Source organism: Natrix helvetica (assembly GCF_964273705.1).
Source record: "Natrix helvetica genome assembly, chromosome: 8".
Lineage (NCBI taxonomy): Eukaryota > Metazoa > Chordata > Lepidosauria > Squamata > Natricidae > Natrix > Natrix helvetica.
Genome location: NC_138559.1, coordinates 20,844,731 through 20,861,868, shown reverse-complemented (window position 1 = coordinate 20,861,868; position 17,138 = coordinate 20,844,731). Strand labels below are relative to the sequence as shown.

At 44.3% G+C, this 17,138-nt stretch overlaps 2 protein-coding genes across 4 annotated transcripts in view; one reads left to right on the top strand and one right to left on the bottom strand.

Annotated features, from left to right (window-relative positions):
* The window catches only part of ADAMTS8 (ADAM metallopeptidase with thrombospondin type 1 motif 8), a 489,092-nt gene that overhangs the window by 215,693 nt on the left and 256,261 nt on the right, over positions 1–17,138 (top strand). The gene's annotated exons all lie outside the window — the stretch shown is intronic.
* Positions 1–17,138, bottom strand: part of PRDM10 (PR/SET domain 10) — a 46,950-nt gene that overhangs the window by 26,663 nt on the left and 3,149 nt on the right. For 2 of the 3 annotated variants that reach the window (XM_081961348.1, XM_081961349.1), the window contains exons 2-6: positions 7,549–7,721; positions 5,380–5,544; positions 3,629–3,688; positions 2,260–2,536; positions 959–1,200 (exon numbers count right to left, since the gene is read on the bottom strand). In XM_081961348.1, the coding sequence (XP_081817474.1) occupies positions 959–1,200; positions 2,260–2,536; positions 3,629–3,688; positions 5,380–5,544; positions 7,549–7,641 (837 nt within the window). In that variant the 5' untranslated portion in view covers positions 7,642–7,721. Of the gene's footprint in view, positions 1–958; positions 1,201–2,259; positions 2,537–3,628; positions 3,689–5,379; positions 5,545–7,548; positions 7,722–8,716; positions 8,811–17,138 lie in introns of those variants that run through there. The other variant, XM_081961350.1, reaches the window with a different exon arrangement.

The window sequence follows — 17,138 nt, the reverse complement described above, 5'->3', positions numbered from 1 at the left end:
TATATATATATATATATATATATATATATATATATATATATATATATATATATATATATATATATATATATATATATATATATATATATATATATAAATAAACAGTAATGTCTTGTCAAGCGATGTTTACAAATCAAGTAGTATGCCAGAAGGTATACAAAGAATCCCTTGAGACCAGCATGGTCTGTGGGAAGGTGTGACAGAGATTCTGTTCCCGGTTTTCTCCAGAAATAAAAGCTTGCATTAAAGATGGAAAATACAAAGTCAACCCGAATTCATACGAGAAAGAGAGAGAGAGAGAAAGACAAAGACAGGGAATGAGAGAGAGAGAATGAGGGAGAGAGAGAGAGACAGAAAGAGAATGAGAATGAGAGAGAAAAAGAGAATGAAAAAGAGAGAGAGAATGAGAGAGAAAAACAGAGACAGACACAGAATGAGAGAGAATGAGAGCGAGAGAATGAGATACAGAGAGAGAAAGAGCGAGAGAGAGGAACAGAAAAAGAGAGAGAATGGAGAAAGAGAATGAGAGAGACAGATAGAGAGAATGAGAGAGAGAAAAAGAGAATGAGAGAAAAAGAATGAGAGAGAAAGAGAGAATGAGACAGAAAAAGAGAGAGAATGAGAGAAAGAATGAGAGAGACAGATAGAGAGAATGAGAGAATGAGAGAATGAGAGAGAGAGAGAGAGAGAGAGAGAGAGAGAGAGAGAGAGAATGAGAGGGGAGAGAATGGGGGGGGACACATTCCCACAATCCATTTTTTATTGCTTTTGACAATTAGGAATGTTTCATTAAATGTAATTCCTGGCTCCAGAATGCAAAAGTGCTTCTGACATTATACGAATATGCATGCCTCACACCTGATTATATTTCCATGATTTATGAGCCCATGGAATTCCTTTCAGAATGGAAACCCATTCTGGGGGGGGGGGGGGGGAGAGAGAGAAGATAAGGATTTACCTTTAGATGGATATAGCAGTCCTTCAGCTCCGATAACCTAACCAGGGGTCCTTCCACAGGACCAAACTGTGTGCGCTTCGGAATACGTCGCTTGGAGAAGACCCCTCCCAAAAACCGGTCTATGTAAAGGACCAAGGGGAGACTGGCTCTGGCTCTGGTCAGGACTGGTCGGTTAGGGATGGGGTGCAAGGGCCCATGCTTTGGACAAACCGAGGGATGTGCATTATTGCATTCCTCGCACCCTGAAAGACACAGGTGGAAAAGACACGATGTTAGCCCAACAGGTGAGGGGGGAAAAAGACTTTATTCCCAGAATAACAGAGTTGGAAGGGACCTTGGAGGTCTTCTAGTCCAACCCCTTGCTCAGGCAGGAGACCCTATAGCAAGACAAATGGTTATCCAACATCTTCTTCAAAGCCTCCAGTGTTTGAGTACCCACAACTTCTAGAGCTAAGGTCATTCCATGCTGATTAATTGCTCTCACTGTCAGGGCATTTCTCCTTAGTTCTAGGTTGCTCGTCTCCTTGATTAGTTTCCACCCATTGCTTCTTGTCCTGCCCTCAGGTGCTTTGGAGAATAGGATGCGACCTCAGTTCTTTGTGGCAGCCCCTTTCTAATGAACCTAGAAACTCCAAAGCCAATGTTTGGAGCCGATAACTTTCATGTCTTTAACTAGCTACAAGTTCCTTGTTCCAAAGGGCATCCGTTATTTTCAAGAGTTCCTTGCTCCAGGATATCGCCAATTCTAACTGTGAGATGGGCGGCATATACATTTGATGCATCAATAAATAAATGGTCAGTAATTCAGAGAGGAAGGGCTGTGGCTCAATAGCTAAGATGCTGAGCTCGTCGATCAAAAGGTCAGCAGTTCGGCGGTTCAAATCCCTAGCGCCGCGTAACAGAGTGAGCTCCCGTTACTTATCCCAGCTTCTGCCAACCTAGCAGTTCGAAAGCATGTAAAAATGCAAGTAGAAAAATAGGCACCACCTTTGGTGGGAAGGGAACAGCGTTCCGTGCGCCTTCAGTGCTTAGTCATGCCAGCCACATGATCACGGAGACGTCTTCGGACAGTGCTGGCTCTTCGGCTTTGAAACGGAGATGAGCACCACCCCCTAGAGTCAGGAACGACTAGCATGCATGTGCGAGGGGAACCTTTACCTTTACCTTATAAATGCACATGCCAGTTCCCCTTAATACAGCAACCTTTGATTTGAGGATAAAGATAATCAAAATGATTTATTTGAATTTGCATGTCACCAAAGGTTTCACAACTTCTGGAAGGTTACAAGGTTTTGACTTACACAGGTCATTTGGGTCAAAGGGATGAGGTGGGTCTGGCTCCCACTCCTCCATGTCTGTGTCTTCCCCTTCTTCCTCGTCTTCGTCTTCCTCGTCTTCGTCTTCCTCCTCCTCCTCTTCCTCCTCCTCCTCCTCCTCCTCTTCTTCCTCATCCCCCTCCTCCTCGTTATCCTCTTTTGCTTCCATGCTACCCATCGGGTTGTGCAAAGTTTCGAGAGAGCCAGGATCATCCACGGCCTCCATAGGAGGCAATGCTTGGCTGTGAATTGGTATTGACACCTGGAAAACACAGAGGGGAAAAAGAATAAGACACGGTCAGCTCGGAAAAACAATGCAAGGTTCCCATTCTTTTCTTCTAATCCCTAACATGGATAATAGAGAACCAGAAATCACGAAAGAAGTATCAGAAAAACACCCCACCTAGTTTCAGCTCTGATATTCCTATAGCCCAGGGGTGTCCAAACTTGGGAACTATAAGACTTGTGGACTTCAACTCCCAGAATTCCCCAGCCAGCCATGCTGGCTGGGGAATTCTGGGAGTTGAAGTCCACAAGTCTTAAAGTTCTCAAGTTTGGACACCCCTGCTATAGCCACTTGCATCTCCTAACAAATTACTGTTGCAGGAATGCGGGCCTCATTTTTAACAGATCTGAAGAGATTAACAGAGCTGGAAGGGATCTTATAGATCATCTAGTCCAATCCTCCCACCCAAGCAGGAGACCCTACAGCATTTCTGACAGAGGGCAGCCCAGTCTCTTCTTGAAAGCTTCCAGGGATGAAGCACCCACAACTTCTAAAGGCAACGTCTGTTCCATGGGTTGACTGTTCTCACTGTCGGGAAATTTCTCCTTATTTCCAGGTTGAATCTCTCCTTGATCAGTTTCCATCAATTATTCCTTGTCTGGCCTTCAGGGGCTTTGGAGAACAGCTTGACCCCCCCCCTCCTCTCTGTGGCAGCCTCTCAAATATTGGAAGACTGCTATCCTGTCTCCCCTGGTCCTTCTCTTCACTAGACTAGCCGTGCCTAGTTCCTGTAACCGTTGTTTTAGTCTCCAGTCCATTTACTATGCAGGCTTGACTGGTTCATGCCATCCTTATGGACTCTAAGGCAAGGGCATCAAACTCAATTTCATTGAAGGCTGCATTAGGGCTGTGGTTGACCTTGGGGGGGGGCATGGTCCACTGGGCGGGCGTGGCCTGCTTGACACCAATCCCCAAACTGAATTCAGCCTCAGGAAGTACCAGAAATGTGTGTGTGTGTGTATGTGTGTGTGTTTATTAGCAAGATCTGTCTCCCCAAAAATAAATAAATAAATAAAATAACTCAAAGGATGGCATTTATCAATCAAGGAAATGATTAAGAAGCCTTACCTGCTGCGTTTCTGCATCTTGTTGAACATACGTGACTTGAGACGGGTCTGTGAAAAGAGTCTTAAAAAATAAGTTAAAAAGGATTAAAATAATTGCAATATTCTTTGGTTATTGGAAGTTCATTAAAAAGAATTGCTGCTGAGGGACCGATGTGGGATGAATGCCTAATGGTTTGGGGTTTGTTTTTTGACAACGGCAAATACCTTTGCCACTGCGGTAAACACTCTATACGTTAATATTCTATACATTTATATGAGAATACGTTTTGTTTCAGCATCTAAACCTCAGTGGAGCTCCCAAAAGCATGATATATCATTAAGACAGCAGCTTTCATCTAGAGCAGGGGGTCTCCAACGTTGGCGAGTTTTAAGACTTGTGGACTTCAACTCCCAGAATATCCCATCCAGCCATGGAGAATTCTGGGAGTTGAAGTCCACAAGTCTTAAAAGTTGCCAAGTTTGGAGATTCCTATCCTAGAGTAAAGGGTTGGTGTAGGAGCCAACTCGAAAACCCTAACAAGGCTGCCTTATCTCCTATGTAAGCAGGGGAAGGGCGTAGTTTGGTGGTTGAACAGCTACTTCGAAAGAAATATATTCGAGGGCTGGCCTCACCTAGGAAGGATTTGCAGCAGAAATCCTGGGAAGCAGAGTGTAGACCTTACTACCTTCAGAGAATGCTGACTTACAAACTCATCTGAATCACATTTCAGCCTAGAACGCTGGGTTAAATAAATACCGTATTTTTCAGAATATAAGACGCACCCCCCCCCCAAAAAAAGAGGCCAAAAATTAGGGTGTTTCTTATACTCCAAATGTAGCTTTTTTGAAGTTTTTCTTCAGCCCTAATCAGGTGCTAGCAATGAAGCGATCTTCCGGGCTTTCATTGCTTTTCTCATTGCTGCTCCCTCCGATGATCAGTTGTGCTTTAGAAGCTCTTTTTTATCCCCAACTAGGGGGTAAAAAGCGTGCGCGCGCACGTGCTCAAAACCAGCAAACTTATGTGCTGAAGCTAGACTGAGGATGCTAGCTAGATGAATATCTGGTAGGCAGAATTTTTTCCCCCGTTTTCCTCCCCCAAAACTAAGGTGCGTCTTATACCCCGGTGCATCTTATACTCAGAAAAATGCGGTAATTCAATGTGTCGTTGGGTTAATTCCATAAACAATGATTAAACATGGATGTTGTATTTTAATCGGTATTAAGCCATCCAATCCAACTAGTCGGTTTATGATAGCTAGCTTCTTCTTGTTCTCTCCATAAATCTGTAGAATTAAGTGTATGACCCCCGTTGTGCATAGTACACAAAAATCCAAGATGAAAGGACATTTAAAAGCCACAATTTTAAATCAACAGATTTAAAGTTTACCAAATGTAAGCTAACACAGTTAGAAACAACCATGCTTTGGTGAACTAATGAGTTGTCCCAATTTGATGCACCACTAATGACTCGGGAAACAGCATGCTAAGAACCTTTCTTTTGTCTGCCCAGGGCAATGATGGCTGAAATTATTTTTTTCCTGCAGTTTCACTAAAGCAAAATGGATAAGCTGCCTATTCCATAACCACTGGAGTTTTTTGTTTACAACCTCTTCGCCGTTACTTGGAGCGAAGAGAAGAAGGATTATGCACAGCTAAGAGCCCTTAGGATTCAGAAAGCTGTGTAGGTAGCTGGCCCTGGTCCTAAAATGACATTATCTCAGTGTAGGTAAGGATCACGAAAACACAGGTTGGAGGGGGGGGGGGATTACTTGCCTGAGTGGCTTCCACAGGATGGATGTAAACTAACGTATGCTCTGAAGTGTCTACAGAAGTGTAAGAGGTGCCATCAGCTGTGTAGACCACTTGCTGGGAAGGACGATCTTGGTCATCACTGTACACAATCTGCGCCACTGTTCCATTGTCAGGGACAAAGTGGACCTGGAAGAATATGGGAAGGAAGAAAATGCTTGTAAAATGAGATAAGGATAAGAGATAAATAAAGGGGGAAAGACAGAATCGGAGAGGGAGGAGAGGGGGAGGGAGGGAGGGAGAGAGAGGCTGGCCTAGAAACCAGTAGACTTGTCCTGCCTCAAGCACAAAAGCCAGCTCAGTGACTTTGGTCCCATCACCAGGAGACAGTGAATTCTAGTCCCACCTTAGGCATGAAAGCGAGCTGGGGGACTTTGGGCAAATCACCAGGAGATGGTGAGTTCTAGTTCCACCTTACGTATGAAAACCGGCTGGGTGACTTTGGGCCTACCACCAGGAGTGGGTGAATTCTAGTCCTGTCTTAAACATGAAAACCAGTTGGATGATTTTGAACCAGCCGCTATCTCTCAGATCAACTCACCACACATGGCTGTTGGGATGGGGGTGGGGAAATGGGGAGAAAGGAATAATACATATGTTTGCTGCCTTGGGTTACTTATAAAGTAATAAAGGCAGGATAGAAATCTAATAAATAAACAATATGTAAAGGTGTGCAGGACACAGTTACAACAGTCTATCCAAGTTAGACAGAAAAATAGGGCAAACGTAATCCAATGCTTTTGAATGAGGAAGTCCATACTACAGAGTTCCTTTTTAAGAAGCTAGAGCAGGGGAGAAATGCAGGATTCAGTACAAAACTGAGTTAATCAGAATATTTGATGGAAGGAATTTATTTCCTCTGCAACTGGATATAGTTGTCTTGTTTTTTATTAGCTTCAAAAATGATGTATGATTCCAAAATACAAAGGGAACTTGGCATATTAATAAATTTGTTTCCTATTCTGCAATGGTTAAGGTTGAAAAAGAATGGGCCAGAGAACTACACAAATTATACAAAAATTTGAAATGTTTATAAATACTGCATATCAGTCAAAGTCATAAACATACAGCAGCACTCTGGTAGGTCTAATTTATTGAAACCGGGAGCTGTTTGTATGCTTTTCTCCTGCAAAGAAAAATCCAACAACTACAGACGATTTTTCTCCAAAAATTATTCACTAAGAGAATGTAATGATGCAACCTGCCACAGGAGGCAGTCATCAGCTGTTTCTGATATTTTCTAGCTAAGTTGAAAAGTTAGCATGATTCTATTACAGCAATCAAAGCGCTTTGTCCTAGGGAAATCTGCACATTACAAAATTTCATAGCATCAAGTGAAGCTTTGAATCAGTTGTTGAACTATGAAAAAAATCTGGGATGCACATCTAATGAAAATCCATCTCCCACCTCCCTCCCAAAAAAAAAATCAATTTATGGTGGACATGTAATATGATTCATATTACGGAAGTCGATGCTCCTTTTTTCTTTTTTTCCTCTATCATTCCTCACTTCTCTTCCCCCTCCCCCCTCCCCCCTCATTGCTCTTCTATTTACTTTTGTATTTTGTACTAGTTGATAACCCGGCGTCGCCCGGATATTTAATTATAGGGGCAAAATGTCTGAACCAAACGTAATTTCTAATGTTGGGATTTTCCCCCTTACTAGAGGGAGCCCCCTTGTGGAGTACTGTGAAGCCGTTACCATGGCAACTCCACTGAGCTGTACAGAAGCCATTTTACGGCAGTACGGTCGAAGCCATTTTAAGGCACAACAGGCTATATCTTAACAGAACACATACTCTGAGGGGTGTTAGGGGTGTCTTACCCCCACAGTATTTTTTTTTCCAGAGAGTAAGTCATCTGTGTACCAACTTTGCTTGAAATTGCTCAAAGCATTCCAGAGTTATACACGCACACACACACAGCCATTTATATATATATACAGAAGAAAGAAAGAAAGAAAGAAAGAAAGAAAGAAAGAAAGAAAGAAAGAAAGAAAGAAAGATGATGATTTTATAATACTTTATAACTCAATAAAAACAATTTTAAAAATCAATTTAAAATATGTGTCAAACTTGTTCATAGACTCATGCAGGTTAAGAAGGAAAGGAATTCTATAATCACTTTTAGTCACCTGAGTAGTACTCTGGTCTTGCTCAACTGATTCAGACCACACTTGAGCAGCTTCTGCTTTCAAATCCATATCATCTTGGCCATGGGACTCCATTCTGAGGTAGTTAATGGTGCAACTAAGCTTGTCTGAAGAGATTCATATGTCTGTTGTACCTTGAGTCAATGCGGTATAATCTGCAACAGGGCAATAATGACAGAAAATGGTCAAAGTGCAGTACATTTACCATTCAACACAAAGCTGTGATGCTTCCCTACTACCATGTAAGTATAAGGAAGAAGCTCCCCAGGATCCAGATTGCTAGCAGAGTTGGAAGGGATATCTAGTCCAACCCTCCACCCAAGCAGACCCTACACCATTTTTGACAGATGGCAATCCAGTCTCTTCTTGAAAGCTTCCAGGGATGAAGCTCCCACAAACCTCTGAAGGCAACTTCTGTTCCATTGTTTGATTGCTCTCACTATCAGAACATTTCTCCTTATTTCCAGGTTGAACACTGCTATCATGTCACCACCAGTCCTTCTTTTCTCTAGACTAGACATATCCAGTTCCTGCATCCGTTCTTCCCGTGTTTTAATCTCCAGGATTTTAATTATCTCTGTTGCCCTTACCTGCACTTTTTCCAAATTCTCGACATCCTTTTTGTAATGCGGTGACTAAAACGGGAAGCAGTCTTATTCCAGGCGTGGTCTTCCTAAGGTTTTATAGAGCACTACTAATATTTCACATGACTTTGATTCTATGCCTCTGTTTATACACCCAAGGATCAGGGAAGGACGTTATAGCTTTTCATGAGAAATGGCAAGACGCAAGAGCAGATGATCAGAGATTTTGCAAATGGACGCTCTCCAAAAAATTTGTTGTCATTATGCCACTTGGTCCCTCAAAACAGCAGCGTTATAAAGCCAAATCGGTGCAGATTTTGGGGAGGAAAAACGTCAATGACGTTTAGCAATAAAACTGTTTCGTAAGATGCTGAAACATCAATGTTTCATTAAACTACGGCATTTGCTGTGGTTTCTATAAAAAAAAAAAAAATCAGAATATATCTGCTCCCTCCCGAGACGGCAGAAACAGGAATGCAGTATCTTTTCAAGACTGTTCGTGCTCCTTTCCTCTTTCATAATCCTAGAGTGCGTCTGACAGCTACCATCGGCAGAACCTAGCGTACCTGCAGCAGTGTGCTAGTGTCAGTTGGCATTATGTCAGAAGAAGCGCATGGAAGCTGCCATGTGAGCGGGATGCGAGGCCATTAGTCGGTTCCTCGGATCTCTGCAGGATCCTGAAGACTAGCTCGAGGTAGCCGTGTGGGTGTGAGGAGAGCAAGACAGCTTGAAAATATACTATGCCATTAAGAAGGGCTGAAAAGGCAAGCGGGCTGGCGGATATGAAGGCCTCACGTCCACGCTGTGGAAAGGAAAGCAACTCACATCTGACAGAAGGCAATATAAACAACCCTCTGCGACACCAAGGAAAGCGCTCTCTCTTTCCCTTGTGGGGAGAAGCATCTGTTCCAAACGCCATGCCGTGATGCCCTCGAAGCTTTATCTCGCATGGTTTAGAGGAATCCTTCCTACAAGGAACTCAGGCTGGCATTTGGACCTAACAACAGGATGAGGTTGAAGAGTGGTAGACTTTAGAATTTAGAATAGAATAGAGCTGGAAGGGACCTTGGAGGTCTTCTAGACCAGCCCTCTGCTCAAGTAGGGGAGCCTATACCCGTGGTGGCAAACCTATGGCACACACGCCGGAGGTGGCACATAGAGCCCTCTTTGTGGGCACGCGCATCAGCCACCTGGTCTTTGGGTTTACGGCGCAGACATGCACGCTGGAGGGCTGGAAACCAAAGACAAGCTGGCCGGTGTGCAAGACCAGCTGGAAACCCGAAGACCAGGTGGCCAGTCATGCCCGCGTGCGTTCCGGTTTGGATGCTCAGTGAGCAAAAGGTTGCCATCACTGGCCTATACCATCTCAGATAAACGACTGTCCAGTCTCTTCCTAAAAAAGCTCCAGTAATGGAACGCTCACGATTTCTGAAGGCAAATTCTGTTCCACTGGTTAATTGTCCTCGCTGTTTGGAAGTTTTTCCTTACTTCCAAATTGCTTCTCTCTCTGATTAGTTTTCATCGATTGTTTCTTGTCCTGCCCTCTGGTGATTTGGAGAGTAATTGGACCCCCCCTCTTCTATGTGGCAGCCCCTCAAATGCTGGGATACTGCTATCATGTCGCCCCCTAATTCTTCTTTTCTTTAGACTAGCTAGACCCAAAACCTGCAGCTGTTCTTCATGTGTTTTAGTCTCCAGGCCTTTGATCGTCTTAAACTGAACTTGGGGACGCATGTGTCAAAGGTGAAACATGGCAATGTTTTGGATGCCACGCCCGATGTAACTTTATCCCGATCCTTGCTTTCATGACCTTCACAGGTCTGTGAAACGAAGGAAAACAAGTAAGATCATAAGCACAGTCGCCGTTTCGCTTAGCAGCCGCTTTGCTTAATGAACAAACTAAAAAAAAAATGCTACAAAAGGAGTACCTGTATAGAATAAGCAACAGAAGACTGGATTGATTGGTTTCCCAAAAAATACTATGATCTGGAATATCTCCACTTGCCCCATTAAGTAGAACCACTTCTTTTTCTTAAATAATTTACAATATTCAAAGCACCAGCTCCACAGGTAGCTAGCAACCACATCACGAGATAGTTGGGCGTCCGTTGAATTGCAGGGTGCCAAAGAGCAGGGACAAAGATTACGGCTCCCCATCGCAAAAGGCTATTTTAAAGTTGTTTTGTTGTGCTGAGAACAGAATATTTGCTCTCCCTGGGAGCCAGATGCAACCACAGCATATTTTTATTGTAGGCTGATTTTCAGAGGTGGAATTATACTGTGGGCTGTTGTCGTTCGGCCTTCGAGGTGAGAGTGGTTAATTGGGTTTAGAGGCGGCTCTACAAATGGCTTACAATAGGTACGTCCCGCGTTTTATTTAATTATTGTGTGATGTGTGGGAGAGCCTTCGGCAAGAGAATGTCTCATAGCAGCAGAAGGGCTGAAAACTCTGCTGGTGTTTTATAACCTCACCGCCTGCTGGCTCATGCCGGCTGCCGCTTCTCTGCATTCTCATCCATTCATTAAGGTTTATATCGGTTCAAGGAACTGAATCGTCGCTTAAGGCTGCTGTTAGCCCTGAAGCTGGCCTGACTGAGGCCATGTGGTGACTGAGGCCATGTTGAGACTTCAGCGCTGACACCCTGGAGAAGAGGGACAGGGAGGAGGGAATAGAGACAGTTGGGGTGTTGTAGTCAAAGCAAAATACTTTCTCTTGAGAACCAAGGTCATTCCTGCATGTGCTCGGAAGGAGGGTACCGGAGTCACCTAGCAACTGGACAGTATCCTGATTGGACTATGCGATTGTTTTGAGAAAGTGAAGAACTTTTACTTTTAATTAGGTGAAAACCACACGAATATTCAGAGTTAGTTTTCACCAGCCTGTGCCAATATACTATCCAATAAACCTATTCTTTGAGGAAACTACCTGCCTCAGAGTTTTCTTTGCTATGGGTATGTTACTTGGAACCCTGCAGCTGCATGTAATACAGGATGTCCTCGACTTACAACAGGTTCATTTAGCGACTGTTCAAAGTTACAAAGGCACTGCAAAAAGTGAGTTATGACCATTTTTCACACTTACGACCATTGTAGCATCCCCAGTCATGCAACTTCCATTCAGATGCTTGACAACTCACATTTATGACAGTAGGAATGCCACCTTTTGCGACCTTCAGACAAGCCAAGTCAACGGGGAAACCGGATTCACTTAACAACCATGTTACCGATTTAGCGACTGCAGTGATTCACTTAACAACCATGGTAAGGAAAGTCGTAAAATGGGGCAAAACTCACTTAAATTCCTCGCTTAACAACATACATTTTGGGCTCGAGGACTACCTGTAGTTGGTACAGTTGGTCCTCCACTTACAACCACAACTGAGCCCAAAAGTTCTGTCACTAAGCGAGGCTAAGCGAGTCACACCCAATTTCAGGACTTCTTTAGCCACGGTTGTTAAGCAAATTACTGCTAAACGAATCACATAGCCCAGGGGTGTCCAAACTTGGCAACTTTAAGACTTGTGGACTTCAACTCCCAGAATTCCCCAGCTGGGGAATTCTGGGAGTTGAAGTCCACAAGTCTTAAAGTTGCCAAGTTTGGACACCCCTGATGTAGCCATTAGGCGAATCTGACTTCCCCAATGGCCACTTGTCAGAAGCCCCTTTGGAAGATTGCAAATAGTGATCACATGACCCCAGGACTGTGTAAATACACACTAAATTTTGATCACAGGACCACGGGATGCTGTGACAGTCACAAGTGCAAGAACTGGTTGTAAACACTTTTTTTTTAGCGCCATTGTATCTTTGACAGGTCACAAAACGTGTTGTTGTTAAGTCAAGGCTTTGCAACCATACACAAAGAGGAAGAAAATAGTGCCATAATAAAGCAGGGTGGGAGGTAGATGATTAGTAGAAATATACATTTTTTTGCCTGTAGAAATGCATATGAGCCATCGATAGTAGAGATAAACCTCATGTACGTGTGTGTGTTTTTAAAATATGCTGCTATGCAAAATGCTTGTGTTGTCTCTCACTAAATCCCCGTCCTCGGGGGATACGCTAGGTTTGTGCAAATGCTGGTATTTGTAATCTGCAGAGCCCCGGAGGAATGAAATGAGTGCAGGAAAAAGGAGATGTGCTAAAACATTACGGCCTTTGGCTTCAATATGACTGCAGAACTGCTCGAAACACAGGCACAAAGAGCAACCTCTGGATGAGTCTGGAAACATTAGGAAATGCAGCGTTGAGGCAGCTCCCTCCCAGAGGCTTCCTATTTTAAATTTAGCTGTTATATTCAGCATTCTCACCAGGTGCCTCTCATCACGGTGGCGTTTTTTGCTTTTTTTTTTAGTTCAGCGCTAAAATTGTGCAAAATCATTTGGGAGGGGCAGTTCCGGAATATTTGCACGGACCTACTGAATACTACCCGGTTTTCCCTCAAAATAAGGCCTCTCCTGAAAATAAGCCCTCGCATGTTTTTACGCCTGTGCCTAATATAAGCCCGACCACCAAAATTAGCCGAACTTAATTCCTGCGCAGCTGGACACTCAAGAAGTTGTCCGGCAGCCACATGGGATCCTGCTGGATGGGGATGCTGGAGCTGTGACCGCAAGGCAAGGCAGGAGTCGGGGCATGGGTGGCCTGCTTGCATGAATCCTGAGGTAAGCCGGTGCGGGGCATGTGGGGGAGCTTCACCCCCACACCTTGCAACCGTGGCATTGGTGCACTGTGTGACCTACTGCCCCGCTGCGAGCAAGCAGAAGTGGGTCTCCCATACGTGGGGGAAAAAACAAGACACCCCTGAAAATAAGCCCTAGTGCTTATTTCAGCACACCAAAAAAATAATAATAAGACTGGGTCTTAATTTTCAGGAAACACAGTATGTCAACCATGAAGCTGACCAGGCCGAAGTCATTATGTGACAGCTTAAGCATTGCCACACTGGAGCCGAGGGATAGGGAGTTGGGGATTTGAGATAGCTGGGATCTTGTAGCCAAAACAAAATAATTTCTCTTGAGAACCAAGGACATCCTCCCTGGTCGGAGGAATGTGGAGCGATGGCAACAAGACAGCACTGTGATTGGACCACGTGACTGATTGTTTTGAGAAAGTGACAAATGTTTACTTTTAATTCAGTAAAAACAACGGGAACCTTCAGAGTTGGTTTTTACCAGATCTGTGCCAATATGATATATCCAATGAAGCTATTCTTTGAGGAATTTGCCTGCCTGATCCATTTTTCTTGATATGGGTCTGTTACTTGGAATGCTTACATACTCCTTGTAAAAAATGTGAAATCCTCAATCCCAGCTCAGCTTCTATCAGAGCGCATGGCCATCCTTAATGCACATTTGGCAGCAATGCAAGTCTGGGATAGAGAAGAGGTCCACAAAAATAGCACAATGAGCATGGTTAATAACGGAAAATGAAAGTTACGGGCGGGTTCTGTGAGTTTGCACAGAATACAAAGCTGATTTTCACAACTGGTTGTCTTCTGATTCAGCGGGGACTTTGAAAGCTTTGCAAAGACATGGTTTGCTTTGTGATGTCCCTCGACAAATTTCTCATTATGTCTTTGCATGATTAAGTAGCTCATTCTGATTTAATGTTATGCGCAAACCAGCCATGAGGGCAGAGATGTTCAACCTTGGCACTTTTAAGACTTGTGGACTTCAGCTCCCAGAATTCCCCCGTCAGAATGGCTAGCTGTGGAATTCTGGGAGTTGAAGTCCAAAACTTTGAAGCTGTCAAGATTGGACATCCCTCCTTTAGAGTTTGAGAAACGATGGCTTTAAAAATCCTGATTATTATTTCCAAAATAGGCTTATCCGTTGAGGTACGGGGGCGTTTGTGAATCAGAACGAATCGACTGAAAAGACATGGCGGGTTGTGTGAAAGGAACACTGCAGAGGAATGCCCTATGCCCGAGATGGCGAACCTATGGCACGCGTGCCACAGGTGGCACGCAAAGCCCTCTCTGCGGGAACACAAGCCGTTGCCCCCGTTCAGCTCAACCGCGCATGCGTGCATGCCTCCCGCCAGCCAGTTGATTTTCAGGTCTCTGCCACACATGTGCGGGGGGTGGGGCACATGTGGGAGACGCATGTGAATTTGTGGGGAGGGAGCATGGGGAGTGCAGCGCACGCCCCTCCAGCCCATTTTTGTTCCCAGGAGGCTGCTGGGAGCCCTACTAGGCCCAAAACAGGGTACTGGGGGGGGGGGTGAGGTGCAGCATGCATGCACAGGGGGGTACAGGAGGGGTGTCATGTGCACATTGCATTATGGGTGCATGCGTGCGCACTTTCACGTGGGTGCATGCGCGGTTTGGGCACACAACGACAAAAAGTTTAGCCATCACTGCCCTATGTTCTGATATGACCAACTTCCAAACTAATGCTACGTTTTCTTCAGAGATTCAAGTTTCAGCATCCAAAATATCGCAACAAAAACACAGTACGGGCAACCCTTGACTCACAACCGTTCGTTTAGCGACGCTTCCAAATTAAAGCGGCACTGGAAAAAAGTGGCTAATGACCATTTTTCACACTTATGACCACTGCAGCCTCCCTACGGTCACGTGAATTAGATTCGGGTGCTTGGCAGCTGATTCATATTTACGACTGTTTCCCTCTCCCGGGGTCGTGCGATCCCCTTTTGCGACCTTGTGACAATGAGGAAGCCAGATTCCCTTAACAACCGTGTCGGTAATATTAGCAACGGCAGGGAGTCACTTAACAAACGTGGCAAGGAAAATGGGGAAACGGCAAGGAAAACTCACTTAACGAATTTCTCGCTTAGCAACATAAATTCTGGGCTCAGTTGTGGCCGTAGGTCGAGGACTACCTGCAATCAAGTGTGGAGTCATCGTTCCGAGGTTCTGTCACAAGTCACGAAAAAAAGCCCACTATTTTATGTCACCAAAACAAAATAACTGGTTATAAAACAAGGTACTTAGCCATTCAAATCACACTCAAACCACTCTCTACTCAAGTGATAACATGATTAGGTTATGTTCTGTTCAATTGCACTACTTACTACGTACGTAAAGCCTTAATTAGTTTCAGGCGAGTTCATGACTGTGAGAAGCTCCACAATTCTCAGGTTATTAGAATTTCTAGAACTGGCAATAATGGAAAAGAATTTATCTTTTAAAGAGTCAAACGCTTTCAATTACTCCGGAATTAATTTGGTTGGCAACTATCTTATTTGTACAGGATTTGCCAAAAGGAGGGGGGAGGGAGGAGGTAAATATTATTAGAAAGGCAGATTTTAAATCTGCTCTTTGTCGACCTATGCACGCTTGTTCCATTCATGGAATAGGATCTGCTTGTAAGAGATGACGCTACCTGTCCCACAGTTTCTGTTACGTTGGGACAAAATGTTGATGTGATTAGCTGAGAGGAGAGACACTTGCTTCATCTCATCCCACAGAAAAGGTGGGTGGTATGAGCAAATGGCTTTTGTTGCTTCCCTCTGTGACAAATGGATTCTTTGATAAATGAATATATATATATAGGTTCGAGCCCAGGTTCGATTCCCAGTAAGGGTATGGCTAGCTAAGGAGAGCTAAATAGCTTGAAATAGATCTATACTAGTCTCCCTTTATTTATTTATCAGCACAAATGCAACACAAAGTAACAAAGGCAACAAAAAATGGTTTTCTGCCTGGATGGTCTCCTGGAGTGAGCCTAAAGACAGAAAAATGGGAAGCAGCGTGCTCCCTCCCATATTTGGGCATACCAGGGGTTGTGACACAATACGTGTGTGTGTGTGTGTGTGTGTGTGTGTGTTTTCATAGTTTTTCACGGGTGTAGATATGCTTCCCTCTGTGACAAATGGATTATTTGATAAATGAATATATATATAGGTTCGATTATATGAATATATATAGGTTCGAGCCCTGGTTCGATTCCCAGTAAGGGTATGGCTAGCTGATGAGGGCTAAATAGCTTGAAATAGATCTATACTAGTCTCCCTTTACTTATGTATCAGCACAAATGCAACACAAAGTAACAAAGGCAACAAAAAAATGGTTTTCTGTCTGGATGGTCTCCTGGTGTGAGCTGAAAGACAGAAAAATGGGAAGTAGTGTGCTCCCTCCCGTATTTGGCCATACCAGGGGTTGTGACACAATACGTGTGTGTGTGGTTTTTTTTTTTTTTTCATAGTTTTTCACGGGTGTAGGTATGCTGGTCTTGTTGTATTCGGGTCTTTTCCCATGCAAGATTGAGATTGTCTTGGCAACGTTTTAGCGAGGTCTCACTCGCCATCTTCAGGCTGGTGATTTTAGCTTAAAGCGTGGTCGGAGGCTGCCGACTTTCTATAAATCTTGGTGGGTAGGGTGTGGAGTGCTGGCATTGTTTCAGTAAGTGGATTGATTGGATGTGTGGCTGTATCATGATTGGTAGATTGGTGCTGATTGGTGCTGGCTGTGTGTCCGTTGTTGTTTTGTGTTGTAACCGCCTGGGTGGTGGGTGGGGCTCATTTCTTTACCAGGGCTGGTTTCCAGATGTCTTGACGATACCTCCCGCTGGGGCAACTGAATGGAGCTAGCAGAGTGTTTTAATGGCCAGATGCCTTTCCTGTTGCCAATGCGGAGTTTTGTTCGCCAGATATATTCTCATTGTGCCCAGAGAGAAATATCTGCCTCTACCTAGGATCGAGCTCTCAGCCTCCTGATTGTGAGGCGACAATTCTACCTCTAGGCCACCGCACCACTTGACTGTTTAAAGTTACAATGGCACTGAAAAGTCACAGTCACAGGTATAACCGTTCCCTGTGGTCACATGATCAAAATTCAGACTCTTGGCCACTGGCTCCTATTTATGACGGTTCCAGGGTCTCGGGGCCATGTGATTGCCTTTTGCATCCTCCTGGCAAGCGAAGCACTTAACAGCCGTGCTACTGATTTCATAACTTCAGTGCTTTACTTAGCAAATGGGAGCGAGAAAGTTCATAAAATGGGGGGGGGGGAGAGACAAAACT